This window comes from Balaenoptera ricei, chromosome 20 (genome assembly GCF_028023285.1).
Source record: "Balaenoptera ricei isolate mBalRic1 chromosome 20, mBalRic1.hap2, whole genome shotgun sequence".
In the NCBI taxonomy this organism is placed as follows: Eukaryota; Metazoa; Chordata; class Mammalia; order Artiodactyla; family Balaenopteridae; genus Balaenoptera; species Balaenoptera ricei.
The window spans coordinates 54,348,025-54,365,526 of record NC_082658.1 but is presented as its reverse complement, the minus strand read 5'-3'; the positions used below and the strand labels follow the sequence as shown (position 1 = coordinate 54,365,526).

General features: G+C 49.2%; 1 protein-coding gene and 1 long non-coding RNA gene across 6 annotated transcripts in view; one reads left to right on the top strand and one right to left on the bottom strand.

The window, feature by feature from the left end:
• LOC132354610 (uncharacterized) overlaps positions 1–10,230 on the top strand; it is a 238,919-nt gene extending 228,689 nt beyond the window's left edge. For both annotated transcript variants that reach the window (XR_009499345.1, XR_009499347.1), the window contains exon 7: positions 9,682–10,230. This is a non-coding gene — a long non-coding RNA (uncharacterized LOC132354610). The remainder of the gene's footprint in view (positions 1–9,681) is intronic.
• The window catches only part of PELP1 (proline, glutamate and leucine rich protein 1), a 45,569-nt gene continuing 35,829 nt past the window's right edge, over positions 7,763–17,502 (bottom strand). For 2 of the 4 annotated variants that reach the window (XM_059906472.1, XM_059906473.1), the window contains exons 5-17: positions 17,407–17,478; positions 13,098–13,157; positions 12,638–12,788; positions 12,323–12,452; positions 12,088–12,175; positions 11,534–11,622; positions 11,338–11,454; positions 11,071–11,218; positions 10,770–10,929; positions 10,005–10,060; positions 9,655–9,861; positions 8,057–9,517; positions 7,763–7,930 (exon numbers count right to left, since the gene is read on the bottom strand). In XM_059906472.1, coding sequence (XP_059762455.1) covers positions 7,820–7,930; positions 8,057–9,517; positions 9,655–9,861; positions 10,005–10,060; positions 10,770–10,929; positions 11,071–11,218; positions 11,338–11,454; positions 11,534–11,622; positions 12,088–12,175; positions 12,323–12,452; positions 12,638–12,788; positions 13,098–13,157; positions 17,407–17,478 — 2,850 coding nt within the window. In that variant the 3' untranslated portion in view covers positions 7,763–7,819. Of the gene's footprint in view, positions 7,931–8,056; positions 9,518–9,654; positions 9,862–10,004; positions 10,061–10,769; positions 10,930–11,070; positions 11,219–11,337; positions 11,455–11,533; positions 11,623–12,087; positions 12,176–12,322; positions 12,453–12,637; positions 12,789–13,097; positions 13,158–13,556; positions 13,716–17,406; positions 17,479–17,502 lie in introns of those variants that run through there. The other 2 variants (XM_059906474.1, XM_059906475.1) reach the window with 2 other exon arrangements.

Sequence of the window (17,502 nt, the reverse complement as noted above, 5' to 3'; positions counted from 1 at the left end):
TAGTTATTCTTGCTTCTGCTGTCTGCCCTCTGGTGGTTGACGCTATCTAAGAGGCTTGATGGGAGGCTCTGGTGGTGGGTAGAGCTCCATGTATCTTTTTGAATTACGGCTTTCTCCAGATACATGCCCAAGAGTGGGATTGCTGGATAATATTGTAGTTCTATTTTTAGTTTTTTAAGGAACCTCCATACTGTTCTCCATAGTAGTTGTACCAATTTACATTCCCTCCAATAGTGTAGGAGGGTTCCCTTTTCTCCACACCCTCTCCAGCATTTATTGTTTGTAGATTTTTAAAAGCTTATTTATTTATTTGGCTGCACTAGGTCTTAGTTGCAGCACGCAGGATCTTCATTGTGGCATGCGGGATCTTTTTATTTGTGACACATGAGATCTTTAGTTGTGGCATGTGGGATCTCTTAGTTGCGGCATGCGGGCTCTTAGTTGCATCATGTGGGATCTAGTTCCCCAAACCCAGGCCCCCCTGCATTGGGAGCATGGACTCTTAACCACTGGACCACCAGGGAAGTCCCTGTTTGTGGATTTTTTGATGATGGCCATTCTGACCGGTGTGAGGTGATACCTCATTGTAGTTTTGATTTGCATTTCTCTAATAATTAGTGATGTTGAGCATCTTTTCATGTGCCTCTTGGCCATCTGTATGTCTTCTTTGGAAAAATGTCTATTTAGATCCTCTGCCCTTTTTTTTTTTTTAATTATTAGCACCTTTAATTTTATTTATTTATTTATTTATTTATTGGCTGTGTTGGGTCTTTGTTTCAGTGCGAGGGCTTCCTCTAGTTGTGGCAAGCGGGGGCCACTCTTCATCGCGGTGTGCTGGCCTCTCACTATCGCAGCCTCTCTTGTTGCGGAGCACAGGCTCCAGACGTGCAGGCTCAGTAGTTGTGGCGCACGGGCCCAGTTGCTCCACAGCATGTGGGATCCTCCCAGACCAGGGCTCGAACCTGTGTCCCCTGCATTGGCAGGCAGATTCTCAACCACTGCGCCACCAGGGAAGCCCTCTGCCCATTTTTTGATTGGGTTGTTTGTTTTGTTGTTGTTCTTTTTTTTTCTGATATTGAGCTGCATGAGCTGTTTGAATATTGTGGAGATTAATCCTTTGTTGGTTGCTTTGTTTGCAAATATTTTCTCCCATTCTGTGGGTTGTCTTTTCATTTTGTTTATGGTTTCCTTTGCTAAGCAAAAGCTTTTAAGTTTCATTAGGTCCCATTTGTTTATTTTTGTTTTTATTTTCATTACTCTATGAGGTAGATCCAAAAAGATCTTGCTGTGATTCATGTCAAAGAGTGTTCTGCCTCTGTTTTCCTCTAAGGGTTTTATAGTATCTGGTGTTACATTTAGGTCTTTAATCCATTTTGAGTTTATTTTTGTGTATGGTGTTAGAGAAGGTTCTAATTGCATTCTTTTACATGTACCTGTCCAGTTTTCCCAGCACCACTTACTGAAGAGACCATCTTTTCTCCATTGTATATTCTTTCCTCCTTTGTCATAGATTAATTGACCATAGGTGTGTGGGTTTATTTCTGGGCTCTCTATCCTGTTCCATTGATGTATATTTCTGTTTTTGTGCCAGCATCATACTGTCTTGATTACTGTAGTTTTGTAGTATAGTTTGAAGTCAGGGAGTCTGATTTCTCCAGCTCCATTTTTCTTTCTCAGAATTGCTTTGGCTATTCAGGGTCTTTTGTGTTTCCATACAAATTAAAAAATTTTTGTTCTAGTTCTGTGGAAAATGCCATTGGTAATTTGATAGGGATTGCATTGAATCTGTAGATTGCCTTGGGTGGTATAATCATTTTGATAATACTGATTCTTCCAATCCAAGAACATAGTATATCCTTCCATCTGTTTGTGTCATCTTTGATTTCTTTCATCAGCATCTTATAGTTTTCAGAGTACAGGTATTTCGCCTCCTTAGGTAGGTTTATTCCTAGGTATTTTATTCTTTTGGGTGTGATAGTAAATGGGATTGTTTCCTTAATTTCTCTTTCTGATCTTTCATTGTTAGTATATAGAGATGCAACAGATTTCTGTGTATTAATTTTGTATCCTGTAACCTTACCAAATTCATTGATGAGCTCTAGTAGTTTTCTGGTAGCATCTTTAGGATTTTCTATGGATAGTATCATGTCATCTGCAAACAGTGACAGTTTTACTTCTTTTTTTCCAATTTGGATTCCTTTTATCTCTTTATTTCTCCCTGATTGCCATGGCTAGGACTTCCAAAACTATGCTGAATAAAAGTGGCAAGAGTGGACATCCTTGTCTTGTTACTGATCTTAGAGGAAATGCTTTCAGCTTTTCACCATTGAGTATGATGTTAGCTGTGAGTTTGTCATATATGGCATTTATTATGTTGAGGTAGGTTCCCTCTATGTACACTTTCTGGAGAGTTTTTTTTTTATCATAAATGGGTACTGAATTTTGTCAAAAGCTCTTTCTGCATCTACTGAGATGATCGTATGGTTTTTATTCTTTAATTTGTTAATGTGGTGTATCACACTGATTGATTTGTGGATATTGAAAAATCATTGCATCCCTGGGATAAATGCCACTTGATTGTGGTGTATGATCCTTTTAATGTATTGTTGGATTCGGTTTGCCAGTATTTTGTTGAGAATTTTTGCGTCTATGTTCATCAGAGTTATTGGCCTGTAGTTTTCTTTTTTTGTGGTATCTTTGGTTTTGGTATCAGGGTTGATGATGGTGGCCTCAGAGAATGAGTTTGGGAGTGTTCCTCTGCAATTTTTTGGAATAGTTTCAGAAGGGTAGGTGTTAACTCTTCTCTAAATGTTTGATAGAATTCGCCTGTGAAGTCATCTGGTCCTGGACTTTTGCTTGTTGGAAGTTTTTTAATCACAGTTTCAATTTCAGTACTTGTGATTGGTCTGTTCATATTTTCTATTTCTTCTTGGTTCAGTCTTGGAAGATTGTACCTTTCTAAGAATTTGTCCATTTCTTCTAGGTTGTCCATTTTATTGGCATATAGTTGCTTGTAGTAGTCTCTTATGATCCTTTGTATTTCTGTGGTGTCAGTTGTAATTTCTTTTTCATTTCTAATTTTACCGATTTGAGCCCTTTCCCTTTTCTTTCTTGATGAGTCTGGGTGAAGGTTTATTAATTTTGTATATCTTTTCAAAGAGCAGCTTTTAGTTCCATTGATCTTTTCTATTGTTTTCTTCATCTCTATTTCATTTATTTCTTCTCTGATCTTTATGATTTCTTTCCTTCTACTAACTTTGGGTTTTGTTTGTTCTTCTTCCTCTAGTTGCTTTAGGGGTAAGGTTAGGTTGTTTATTTGAGATTTTTCATTTTTCCTGAGGTAAGATTGTATTGCTATAAACTTCCTTCTTAGAATTGCTTTTGCTACGTCCCAAAGGTTTTGGATCATTGTGTTTTCGTTTTCATTTGTCTCTAGGTATTTTTTTTATTTCCTCTTTGATTTCTGTGGTGATCCACTGGTTGTTTAGTAACATATTGTTCAGCCTCCACGTGTTTGTGTTTTTTTGCAGTTTTTTTCTTATAGTTGATTTCTAATCTCATAGCGTTGTGGTCAGAAAAGATGCTTGATACGATTTCAATTTTCTTTTATAAGTTTATTTATTTATTTTTGGCTGCATTGGGTCTTTGTTGCTGCATGCGGGCTTTCTCTAGTTGTGGTGAGTGGGGGCTACTCTTCGTTGTGGTGCACAGGCTTCTCACTGCGGTGGCTTCTCTTGTTGCGGAGCACAGGCTCTAGGCATGTGGGCTTCAGTAGTTGTGGCACGTGGGCTCAGTAGTTGTGGCTTGCAGGCTCTAGAGTGCAGGCTCAGTAGTTGTGGCGCACGGGCTTAGTTGCTCCGCGGCATGTGGGATCTTCCCCGACTAGGGTGCAAACCCGTGTCCCCTGCATTGGCAGGCGGATTCTTAACCACTACGCCACCAGGGAAGTCCTATTTCAATTTTCTTAAATTTACTGCGGTTTGCTTTGTGGCCAGCATGTGATCAATCCTGGAGAATGTTCCATGTGCAGTTGAGAAGAATATGTATTCTGCTGCTTTCAGATGGCATGTTCTATAAATATCAATTAAGTCCATCGGGTCTAATGTGTCATTTAAGACCTGTGTTTCCTTATTGATTTTCTGTCTGGATGGTCTGTCCATTGATGTAAGTGGGGTGTTAAAGTCCCCCACTATTACTGTTACTGTCAATTTCTCCTTTTATGGATGTTAGCATTTGCCTTATATATTGAGGTGCTGCTATATTGGGTGCATATATATTTATGATTGTTATATCTTCTTCTTGGATTGATCCCTTGATCATTATGTAGTGTCCTTCTTTGTCTCTTGTAACAGTCTTTATTTTAAAGTCTATTTTGTGTGATATGAGTATTGCTGCTCCAGCTTTCAATTTCCATTTGCATGAAATATCTTTTTCTATCCCCTCACTTTCAGTCTGTATGTGTCCCTAGATCTGAAGTGGGTCTCTTGTAGACAGCATATACGGGTCTTGTTTTTCTTAATCCATTCAGCCAGTCTATGTCTTTTGGTTGGAGCATTTAATCTATTTACATTTGAGGTAATTATCGATATGTATGTTGTTATTGCCATTTTGTTAATTGTTAGGATTTGGTTTGTAAGTCTTTTTTCTTCCCTTCCTCTTTCATTCTCTTCTCTGGGGATTTGATGACTATCTTTAGAGTTGTGTTTGGATTGCTTTTTCTTTTTTGTGTGTGTATCTATTGTAGATTTTTTATCTACAGTTACCATGAGGTTTTGATACAGCAGTCTGTATATATACAGGATCGTTTGAAGTTACCGGTCTCTTAATTTCAAATGCATATCCAGTATCCTGCATTTGTGCTCTCCTCTTCTCACAATTGCTGGTTTTGATATCATATTTGTGTGTGGATGATTTCCTACCTTTACTATACTTTTGCCTTTACGATTTGTAGTTTTCTTGTTTCTGATTGTGACCTTTTCTTTTCCACCTAGAGAAGTTCCTTTAGCATTTGTTGTGAAGCTAGTTTGGTGGTGCTGAATTCTCTTAGCGTTTGCTTGTCTGTAAAGCTTTTGATTTCTCTGTCGAATCTGAATGAGAGCCTTGCTGGGTCAAGTATTCTTGGTTGTAGGTTTTTCCCTTTCATCGCTAAATATATTGTGCTATTCCTTTCTGGCCTGCAGGGTTGTGCTGAAAATTCAGCTGATAACCATATGGGGATTCCCTTGTATGTTATTTGCTGCTTTTTCTTTATTGCTTTTAATATTTTCTCTGTTTTTAATTTTCATCAGTTTGATTAATATGTGTCTTGGCATGTTCCTCCTTAGGTTTATTCTGTATGGGACTCTCTGCGCTTCCTGGACATGAGTGTTTCCCTTCCTGTGTTAGGGAAGTTTTCAGCTCTCTCTTCAAATATTTTCTCAGGCCCTTTCTCTCGCTCTTCTCCTTCTGGGACCCCTATAATGTAAATGTTGGTGCGTTTAATGTTGTCCCAGAGGCCTCTTAAGACTGTCCTCGTTTCTTTTCATTCTTTTTTCTTTATTCTGTTCTGCAGCGGTGATTTCCACCAATCTGCCTTCCAACTCATTTATTCTGCCTCATTTATTCTGCTATTGATTCCCTCTAGTGTATTTTTCATTTCAGTTATTGTATTGTTCATCTGTTCTTTAAATCTTCTATCTCCTTGTTCTTTAAATCTTCTAGCTCCTTGTTAAACATTTCTTGTATCTTCTTGGTCTGTGCTTCCATTCTTTTTCTGAGATCTTGCATCATCTTTACTCTCATTCTCTGAATTCTTTTTCAGGCAGATTGCCTATCTCCACTTCACTTAGGTGTTCTTCTGGGGTTTTATCTTGTTCCTTCCTATGGAACGTATTTCTCTGCTGTCTCATTTTGTCTGACTTTTTGTCTGTTTGTGGTTTCCGTTTCAGGCTGCAGACTTGTAGTTCCTTATCCTTCTGGTGTCTGCCCCTGGTGGGCGAGGTTGGTCCAAGGGCTTGTGTAGGCTTCCTGGTGGGAGGGACTGGTGCCTGCCCACTGGTGGGTGGACCTGGATCTTGGCCCTCTGGTGGACAGGGCCATTTCAAGGGGTGTGTTTAGAGGCAGCTGTGTGCTCAGGACATCTTTAGGCAGCCTGTCTGCTGATGGCTGGGGCTGGCTTCCGACACTGTTGGTTGGTTGGCCTGGGAGCCTGCAGGCTGTTGAGTGGGGCCAGGTCTCCATGCCAAAACGGTGACTTCTGGGAGAGCTCACATCAATGAATATTCCCTGGGGCCTCTGCCACCAGTGTCCTTGCCCACACAGTGAGCCACAGCCAACCCCCACCTCCCCAGGAGACCCTCCAAGACAAACAGGTAGGTCTGGCCCAGGCTCCTAAGGAGGTCACTGCCTTGCCCTGGGTCCCAGTGCATGCAAAACCTTGTGTGTGCCCTCCAAGAATGGAGTCTCTGTTTCTCCCAGTCCTGTGTAGCTCCTGCACTCAAGGCCCACTGGTCTTCAAAGCCAAATGCTCTAGTGGCTCCTCCTCCCGAGGCCAGACCCCCCAGGCTGGGGAGCCTGACTCGGGGCTCAGAACGCTCACTCCTGTGAGAGAACCTCTTCGATATAATTATTTTCCAGCTTGTGGGTCACCCACCTGGTGGGTATGGGATTTGGTATCGCAAAAGCACCCCTCCTACCGTCTTGTTGTGGTTTCTTCTTTGTCTTTGGATGTAGATTATCTTTTTTGGTAGGTTCCAGTCTTTTGTTGATGATTATTCAGCTGTTAGTTGTGATTTTGGTGTTTTCCTGTGAGGAGGTGAACTCAAGTTCCTACTCCGCCATCTTGTCTCCTCCCTCCGAGGGGGTGGAAAATTTTTTTAAACCCCTACTAATCTTCCAAAAATTAGCACAAATGTCACTTCTCAAAGAGGCCCTTCAGGATACAGGCAGTTGGGAAGTCACTACCCTTTCTGCATTTCCAAGGCACTTTACTCATGTTCACAGACTGAAAAAACCATGAGGCATCTACCTCAAGCCCATAAACCTCAATACCCTCTCACATACACAACTCTGGGTGATGCACACAAGTGCACCCCAACAAGTCCTAGAATACATATAGTCTATAAATGCCTAAAGGGATCAGACACTGGCTGGGAAATGTCCAAATCTCAAGAGTGAGTAGAAAGGCTAGGGGTGAGCTTGTCGAATTCCTGCCAGGGAGGTGTTGGGCAGGGATGTTGTCACTGGAAGGACCAGTCCCAGAATAGAGCTCATCCCCCATATCCACGATGGATGCCCCTATAATGTGGGACACCCAAGTTCCCAGTTCACAGAAGTCAATGATTAAACTCCTCTGTACTTTATCGTAATTTTCTCAAGTTCCATCACACTCACTTAGCCTGCTCTTTCAGACCAAGGGGCTGTGTGTATGTGTGTTTACACAGGGTCACTCACTAGGACACGTAATCCCATAAATGTCCCACATACGCCCGCAGCTGGACTACTAACAGAAGCAGGGCTACTTCCTTCTCCCCCTCCAGGCAACCCAGCACACACACTTGGCATCAGCAAGAGCGCCAGGCAAAACTTTGAGACTTGTGACACTGACTTGCTGAGCAACAGGACAGGCCGTTACCCCTGTAAGTCAATGGCTCCTCTTCTGGACAGTGGAGCTAACAGGACAGCCATGGACACATTTGGGAAACACTATGGGTACAGGACAAGCCCAGCAGACATTTGGGCTTCTGGCTGGGGACACTGTGGTGGCAAAAGGCAGAAGCAGCAGTTGCTATCCAAGGACATAACTTTATTGGAAACGAAGAGTGGGAGGTGTGGGAGAGGGCTAGGCATCAGGCTCTGTGGCAGGTGGTGGCTTCTCATCATCAGGGGGGCAGTCGATGAAGTCAGCCAGCATGGCAGCTGTGTCATCCTGCTCCTTTAAGGGACAAAGACACTAAATCCAAAACAGTCACATACACGTACACTGAAGAGTGGGTCAGGCTGCACAAGCAGCTAGCACCACTTCTCCCCACCGCTGTGCCTTCCCACCCTAGCCACCCTCCCCACCCAGCCCGCTCACCTTTTCCTGGAGAGCTGCCGCCTCCACCTCTGTCTCCATCTCTTCTGCTGCAGATGCTTCTGGTGGGGGTGGTACCTTGTCACCCCCACCCTCGGCCCCCTCTTCCAGCAGGGTTGGGGGCACAGAGGGCTCCTCTTCAACAAGCTCCTGAGGTGGTGGCACTGCAGGGGGGCTCCCCCCTTCCCTCTCCACCTCCCCCTGGGAGGGGAGCACCTCAGGGGCCAGTGTGGGGGCCGTCTCGGCCCCAGGCCCCTCCTCAGCCCCCGGCTCCTCCACTTCCAGCAGCAGCCCGGGTTCCGGTTCTGGCTGCGGCTGCACCTTGGGGGACGCGGCAGGGGGCAGAGCTGGAGGCAGGCTTGGGGGTGCAGGCCCTCCTTCTTCCACCTCCCCGCCCGCCGGGCCGAACTCCACCTCTTCCACCTCTTCCTCCTCGTCCTCGTCCTCTTCTTCCTCCTCTAACTCACCTTCTTCTTCCTCAAACTCCTCCTCAAACTCTTCTTCCTCTTCTTCTTCCTCTTCAAAATACTCTTCTTCATCCTCCTCCTCCTCCTCAAAATCCTCCTCCTCCTCTTCCTCCTCCTCTTCCTCCTCCTCCTCCTCCTCCTCCTCCTCCTCATCACTGCTGTTGATATTAATAACTGTCAAATCTTCTTCCAGGGCTGGGGGTCCTCCGCCACTAGGAGTCCCTTCAGGGACCAGCTGGGGTGGTGGGAGTGCCACAGGGCCAGGAACAGGAGGGGGAGGAGGCGGAGGGAGAGGCCCCGGTGCCGCAGGCAGCTCTTCTGGCTCCTCCTTGGCTGGCACAGGAGGGGAGGCTGTTGGTGGCCCGACCGGGGCTGCAGGGGGGGGGGTGGTACCCGAGGGGGGTGGGGGTGGCAGGGGTGGCAGCCCCTCAGGCACGATCACCACACTGTCATCAGAGTCGCTTTCCAAGGAAATCTCCACATCGGACGCCTCCTCCTTGTCATAGTGGACAAAGGCTGGTCTGGGCACCCTTCCCCCAAAAGTTTCATCTGGGGGTATAGTAGGTGGAGGAGTGCCACTAGGGGCAAGGACGGCGTCCTCATTTGAGCCTGCCCGGTGGTTCTCAGGGCCAGGAAGGAGCCGGGGGGATACAGACACCAGGCCTGGGACGGAGAGGCCTAAGTGGTTGGCTGTGGCTGGAGGTCCAGGGCGTGCTGGGGGCATGGGGCCCACTGAGGGCATGGGGCCCGCTGGGGGTACAGGGCCTGGAGAAGGCATGGGGCCCGCTGAGGGCATGGGACCCACCGAGGGCATGGGACCCACCGAGGGCATGGGGCCTGGGGGATGAAAAGCTGGAGCCCTGAATGGAGGTGGAGCCTCAGGAGGGGGAACTGGGGCAGGGGTGGGGCAGGCAGGGCCCATGGTCTGCAGGGGAGGAACCCGGGGATGGGTCAGAGCTGCACAGGTCACCAGTGCTTCTGAGCAGAAAGTGGAGACCTGAGGAGGGAAAAAAGGGCGAGAGCGAGCATCAGGGATACGGGCCTTCATGGCACCAGGGAGGGAATGCCGACCAGCATCAGAAACAAGAGAATCCAGGAACCCACGAGGTGGATTTGGCCACACTCCGCAGTTACCTCAAGGCTGTCTTCTCTCTGGCCCAGGGAGAAGGCCTGCAGGGCACAGGCGAGCGGAGGCGGGCAGCGAGGAGAAGGCGCCAGCAGCAGAGCCAGCAGCAGGCGGTAGAGTTCCCGGCGGCAGCGTGAGCTGGTATACGGGGAGTTGCCTAGGACCTCGCCCTGCTGGACGCCCATGACCAGTGGGAGGACCAGATCATGCAGTCTCTGAAAAGGACAGAGAGCACACCTTGCGATGACACTGAGACGAGCCAACCCTTCTCCGGGGCCTACTCCCCGGTGTGAATGAGCCCCCCACAGGCACAGAGCAGCGGCCCCTCCCACCTCCGTGGGCACCAGGCTCCACTCACCCTGTGAGTCTCCTCCTTGATGAGAGGCCCGCACATGAGGATGGTCCGGCTGAGGCCTGGGGAAGGAGACCAGTATGTTGGAGGTGGGCGGCTAACACGATGACGAGCCAGGGCTTCTGAAGCGCGTGGCCCCAGCTGAGCACCCCGCTCTGCCGCGGCCCACCTCGGGCAAGTCACGTAACTCCTCTTAGTTTGTTTTCTCAGCTATAAAACGGGGATCCTAAACGTACCCCTACTACCTAAGGCTGTTGACAACATTATGTAAATGAGATAGATGATGGAGGTACATTATAAACGTACATTTATGTATTTGGGGAGAGCTGGCACTTCCCTTCACACGGGGGTGGGGTTGCAGGGCAGTGAAATACACGGGACCCAAAAGAAAGTCACTTCTGCGTCCAGATTAGCGACTGTGTCAGAGCAGGAAGCCCACTGAGCAGCCCGCCTGGGGAGTGTGAGCTCCACGGCCCAGGGATTTCGTCCTGTTCCTGGCCCCGCCCTCCTGTACTAGAACAGCACTTGGCACGGAGAGGGGATGCACGAACAAAGGTAACTGAGACCCTGGAGGGGCGGTGTCGACACCAGCACTCCCTCTAACAGCAGGACCCAAGATTCCCCCTGCAGCCCTGGGGGGTGGCATGGCTTCTCCACAGGCTCGTAGCTGGGTGTGCATGTTTTCTGTACCCTCCACCTCAACGACTGGTTCGGGGCTGCCACCCCAGGCCATCCCGGTGCGCCGAGGTGCAGGGCCCAGGCCTCACCCACCTCTCAGCGCAGCTGCACACACGTCACTGTTGGCATTGCTGTCCCCTTTCCGGTGGCTGGGCGGGGCCATAGCCTCCCCCATATCCAGCTTTAGCTTCTTGGGGGCGCTGGGCTTCCCGGTCTGCAAACCCCCATCAGGGCTCCCCCGGGGACTGCGCAGCTGGCGGGGGAGGGGAACATAAATCACACACACAGGCCAACAGGAAGGCAGGACAGTCAGAAGGCAGCGTCTGGTGACGAGGCTGGCGAGGACAAGGGGTGCAGGAGGGGGTCCCGGGACAGGGGCAGAGGCCTCACTCACTTTGAGGGCGTCAGCCGGCGGGGAGATGTCACTGAGCAGGTGGGTGAGCAGGGCCTCACCCGAGGCTCCCCCCTGAAGCACTCCTGCCGAGGCCCCACACACCTGCACCCACAGCTCCAGGACCGCGTACACCTTGGTCCGCATGGTGCTGTGGGAGGAGCAGAGGGCAGCTTGTGAGAGGGAGTCATGTCCCAGCCGCCGGCACCCCCGGTCCACCGGCACCCCCTCACCCACCCTCTCCTCTTTATTCTATTCCTAGATGGTCACCTGTAAGGCCTCTCCTGGCCTGGAGAGAGGCTGTCCCTCCCAATGCTCCAGGCATTGAGAACCTGGGGAAGCAGGCGGCTGATCAGGGCCCCAAAGCGCAAGAGCCGGCCTCCACACCTGGGGGCGAAGACAGAACAGTGAGCCCCGCGCCCAGCACATCCCAGCCCCTGCAACGCATCCGCCCGACCCCACTCACGCGAGGACGAGCGCAGAGAGCAGGTCCAAGGCTTCCAGGTGGAGGGAGGGCAGCAGCAGCAAACGCAGGGGACCATCTCCAAGCAAACTCTGCGGAAAAAATTAGCAGAGCAAGGAGTGGGGGAAGAAAGTGAGGCAGAGCAAGAGAAATGGAGACAGGATACACGCATGTGACTAAATACACATGGGCACGCAGGTAAGGAGCCCACACCCGACCCCAACTCCCCCAGCAAGATCCAATTGCCATCCTCCTCAACAGACCCTGGAAGGAGGAGGACAAGGGAGGGATGGCCGAACCTCACGGCAGTGACGCAGCTGACCCCCAGCTCACCCTCCCCTGAGGAAGCATCTGCTACAAGTGCGCCCGCAACACGGGAGCGAATCGGCACTGCTGTGCCATGTGCCGGGAGCACGGGAATAACGGCGTCTGGAGAGGGAAGGAGCTGGCCGGGGCAGCCGCAGGCAACATCCCTTTGGGAGCCACAGCCCACACTGCTTGCCTGGCTGCCCTGGGTCCCGGGCAAGTGCTGTGAACAGGGGACAAACTCCACTTACGATGTTCTTGGCACTGACGCTGAGGGTCCGGCAGATAAGATCCAGGATCTCCTGCACGGGGACGGACACGGGAGCCCCGAACTCGGAGCTAAAGAGAATCAGAGCAGGGAGATCCTCAGCGCGGGGTCCCCAGGGGGACTCCACACCCACCCTCAACCTCCCTCCTCGTGATGAAGATGACGCCCATCTCAGCCCCTCCTGCTCCAGGCCCTCGCTCCCTCCGACACTCACACACCTGAGCATGAGCCCCAGGCAGCGGGCCAGCCCGGAAAACCTCTGCCAAAGCCGGAGAAGGACATGGGCATCGCCATCTTCTGAGGGGGAGAGCAGCGTCTCCACCCCAGGGCCTTCATACTGCACAGGAGCTGGACAGAAACACAACCACCTTCACAGGCCAGGTCTGTCTTCCACCCCCTCCTCCTTCATTCTGGTGGAGGACCCACCCATACTCGAATTCCTCTTGCCTAGAACGCAAAGGCCCCGCCTGTCCCGACCACCCCTCTGCTTCCCTCACCGCTGTGCCACTGACCACACCAGCCACAGTCCCTACCCGTTTCCGCTCCCTCATACAGGGCCCCAAGCAGGCTGTGCAGAGAGGCCAGCAGGCTGTGCAGCTCGTGCTCCCAGCTGTCCGTGTGCTTCAGGCCCTGGGAGAAGCCAGCCCCTAGAGAGGGCAGCCGGGAGTAACACTCACAGGCCAACTGCAGGAGAGAGGTTGGAACCCTGGTCAGATGGGAATCCAGCCCGGCCACGGAATCCCAGCCCCACCAATGCCCAGGAAGACGGAGATCAAAGAGAGCTCTGAGGGAAAATGGAAGGGACGACGGGGCAGAAAGACACAGGTGGAAACACGGGGGCAGAAGTCATGACTTGTGTTTACTGTGTATGTTAACAGGGAGGGGAGTGAGACTGTGGTCGAAAAGCAGTAACAGACAGAAACACAAAGAAAGAGAGATAAAAGGAGCTCCAGCTCAGACCCCAGGCTCCCCATCTCCCTCCTTTCCCTTTACCTGCTGGAGCTGAGGGCTCAAGGCGTCCACCCGAGACAGGAAAAATGAGGCCAGCTTGCCCTGGATCAGAGGGAAAGAAAGGGAGAGGCTGGTGAGTCAGCTTCAAGGGCCAGAGACATAGACCCTGCCCATTCCCAGCAGCAGAATCGAGGCCCAGGATCTAAGGCCTTTTTCTTTCCTGCAGACAAGGAAGCACCACACTCTAAGGGGCATCGTGCCTGGGTGCAGACATGCTCTCATGGTAGAAAGACACCCTGAACGTCGCCTCTTGTCCTTAGCCTCCCTGTTTGAGGCCTGTGTCCCACAGACGACTGGGCCCCCTCCTGCCAGTCTTTGCAAAATGACAGTCATCTCCCTCAAGCCAAAGACACAGCACTGAAAAGCAGCTACCTCCACGCCCCAACTCCCTGCCAGCTCAGACAAGAAGCAAGGGTCCAAGCTGGGAGCTGCGGCACTAACCAGAGGTGTGAGGGCAGGACAAGGTGGAGAGAGAAGGAAAGGCCGCCCGGCAGGACTGAGGTAGCACATCTCAGAGCAGCGGCCTGTCAGTTAGCCAACAACAGGACTCCGCCTGCCATGTGAAGGCGCCGGCGCAGGAGTGTTTAACTGGGGCCCCATCTATCTGGAGGTAGAATCAAAGGGGCCTGTGAACATGGAAGGGAAATTTTTTTAATCATTTTCACTAACCTGTAAATGAAGTATAATTTTTTTTTTTTTTTTTTTACTATAAATGTAGACAAAAAGCCACAGTAGTATTAGCAATACCTCTGACTGTCACCATCAGAAATCACTTATTTTCATTTCACATTACATATAGTTGTAAACAGTTATCTTGAATTATCATTCACGTGCATCACTAATTTGAAACTTAGTTACCAGACCTGCTGCTGGATCCTGTTATTTGACGCGTTAATAAAGAAGCACATCCTACTCTATCAATCACAATTTTTTAAAGTATACATTTCAACAGAATCAGTGTCCCTTGCAATTCCATGTAGTTTATGGATTTAGAAACATTCGGAGAAGAGGTCTACGGCACAAAAAGGGTGAGAACACTGAAGTATAACAGGATTTCCACCTTCAGTGGGTGTAACAGTCGGGAAGACAAATGTGTGGAAAACAATAACCTGGAACCAAAGAGGGAGGGTCAGGAGGGACTGATGCTGGGAGGCAGGACTGAGCTGGGTTTGGGAGAAAACGGAGGACCCGGATAAGGAGACAGAGGGAGGGACACCATGAGGAGAGCTACAGGCTCCCAAGAGGCCCATGGAGAAGCAGGCCGGGGCCTTAAATCCCAGGCTAGTGTGTATGGACTTCATCAGGGGATGGGGCCATCACATGCACAAAGGTAAACTTCCAGAAGACAAGGAAGACAAATCAACAGTGGCACCAGGCACGCAGCAGGGGACTTATGGGAGGAAGCAGGCATGGAGGTCTAGCAGTGTGGGGTTCAGAAAGCAGCCCTCCCAGGGCTCCCTGCCATCGCCCTGTGGCAGGAACCACATCTGGTTTCCCACGTTCCATTGCAGGATTCTCACCGTGAGACAAGCACTGTTACAGCTGACCCCAGGGTATGAGAAGGCCTAGAACCGTTTCCCTTGGGACTTGGAAAGCATTTTCACGTCTGGTGTGGTAGGGTTCTGAACACTTCAAACCAAAAGCAGCAACCGCCCACAGGTCTCCTGATTCACCGGCTTCTCCAAGGATGATTGATAGAGAGTCGCCAAAGCCTTATCTACAGTGGCACTCAGCCCTTTTGGCCAACTTACTGCTCACGCTTTCCCTGAGACTCTGAGTCAAAAAGCTGGGCTGAGGCCACCAAAAGTCTGCTTATGTGACTGCAGTCAAGCAAAGTACAGGGACATGGCTCTGGCCACAGGTCTACCCCAAATGACCTGCAAAGCAAACCAAAGTAATGGCTCACTTGGAACATTTCACTTGAAACGCAAGCCCGCGTGCACACACAGTATGTCCTGGGTGTCTCTTAAGAGTGGCGTGAGTCTTCCCACTCATTCCAGGGAACAAATAATCTGTCGAGGAGGAAAGGTAAAGCCTCTACAGGACTGACTTCAGGGACTCAGAATGCTTGAGATACCTCATTTGGGAGGGGTAATCCTGAGCTTGGAGACTGCAATTGCCCTGGGAGCTTCTGGGGGATGGAATAGAGAACAGATAAACACTCCAATTATCAGTTTCCTAAGTACTGGTCTGCAAGACATTTCAAGTACAAACTGCCCCTGGGGCCTCCACACAAGACAGATTCTTATCTGCCATGTTGGCAATAGACAAAGCCAAACTCCTCAACAGAGGGAAGTTCTCCAGATGACACTGTATTCTTAGAGAAATAAAGGCATATGCACCCCATAACAACATATGAAAGTTTTGTTGTTTGGTTTGGAGAGGGTACTTAAAATGCAGGCCATAACTTCAAAAACTACACGTCTGACAAAAGGCTGTGAGTTATAGATGAATTCTCCTGACCACTCACAACAAAAATTAAGGGGCACTAGCAGAGGACTCACGGGCAGGCTAGTCTGACTACTCAAATCTTGACCCCACAGATAACACTCAGTTCTCCCTGCACTTCCTGGGGGGATGCAGGTGGGTATAGATAACCCCAAACCAAGCTGAATCAAAGCAGGCATATGCAGTAAAACCTCACATACTTTGACCAATGAGGGGTCAGAGACAAAGATCTAGCCTGTGTAATTTGAGAAGTTAACTTACAGAGCATTTTAGAAGAAAGTTTAGTTTAGTAAACTAAACTTAGTAAACTTTAGTTAAAAAAAAAAAAAAAACTTTAATAAAATCGCCAAGTTACTCCAAATGCCTTCTTGACAAAGTCCTGCCCTGCTACCCAAAGATTCTACTACCTGCCATTAGTGGCAGTCATATGAAAACAAAGCATCAGCAAGGACGTGACCCATGTTCACTGAGAAATATCATCTGCTCCAGGGCTTTTCAAATACTGCAAGTAACCAGTTACCAAAGTCTCCGCAAGTACCACTCCCAGACCACAGCCCATATGCCCGCAGAGCTCCGCGTCAGGCTCACGATCCTTCCCAAGCCACTAACAACTGATCAGAGCCGGCATCAGTGTGGAAGCCTGTCTGTCAATCCTGTCCACGTGCTTAAAAGTGCCTGGGGAGTTTGGTTTGGTGGGAAAAACATGGGCATGAAGGACAAATAGTTCTCACTCGCACCCTGGTTCCACAACTACCAGATACGCAGGCTTGTGTTAGTCAAACCCTTCTGGACCCGTTTCCTCCTGTTTAATTCGGTGACACCAGCACTACAGAATTACTGTAAAATGAGAAGACACACAGCAGAGTGGCTGGCACATAGTGAGTACCAGTTCTACTAAGTACCAGTTCCCTTTCCCTTTTACTTTCTTAACTTGGTCTTAGAACCATGTGAGCTTACTTTCAAGATAACTTGAATGGCAAACTCCCCCTTAATTGGTAATACTGAGTATAGTATTACCAATCACTGTGATTAACCACATGAGTTATACAAAAAAAATTATTAATTTGCCGTTAATTCCAGTTCTCCATAGGTTTGTGCTTCCATCTGAGAAAGGGGCTGCCCAACGGTTTGTCGAGCAACGATGAGTGTATCAAAACAAGAGAGAACATCTAATCAACAGGAGAACACCTATTTGTTCTTAGGTACTTGTTGGCATCGAATTATTCTGCAAACAATAAATGTACCAATTCCAAAGGCCCTTTAACTGTTACTGCTTTGGCAGAATTTCATAACCATTCATACTTGTTATTTTATCTCCTTGACACTAACACTCTAGTTCTTTCGCTGACCTCCTCCCCCCTCACCTGCCCCACGGCCACGCTGCCTGGTTGCCCCAGTAAGGCTCTCCTGTGCGGCCACGACAGTCCGGGGGACAGGGTGGGAGAGTAGTCAGGAAAATCAGGAGAGAGAAGCGCCGGGGAAGCTGGTATAGGGAAGTAATAAGTCAGGAAGCCTTCCCAGAGGAAATCATAAGAGCTTTAGGAACAAAGTAAAACAAGATGGTAGAAAAATGGGCAGGGCATTCTAGAGGTACAGAGAAAGCAGGGCAGAGAGAGGAAAGAGTCCAGGGGTAAGAGCCCGAGCTTTGGCATCAGTTCTTAGGCAAGTTACTTAATTTCTATTTCTTTATCTGTGAGGATTAAATGAGAACGCATTTAAAGCTACGAGGTGGCATAATTAGAGCTGTGGAGACAGGAGCTTAGAAATCTCAGCACCGGAATCTGAGGTAAGACGGCTATCAAGGTTTATGTTGGTGGGAAGACGAATTCCCATGAACACTTACTTTGAGAGACCCACACGCCCGAGGAAAATAGGTCATACAAGCCTTCATTCCTTCCAGTGCCGAGAGCTCACTCTGGGGGAAAAACAGAAAGTAAGG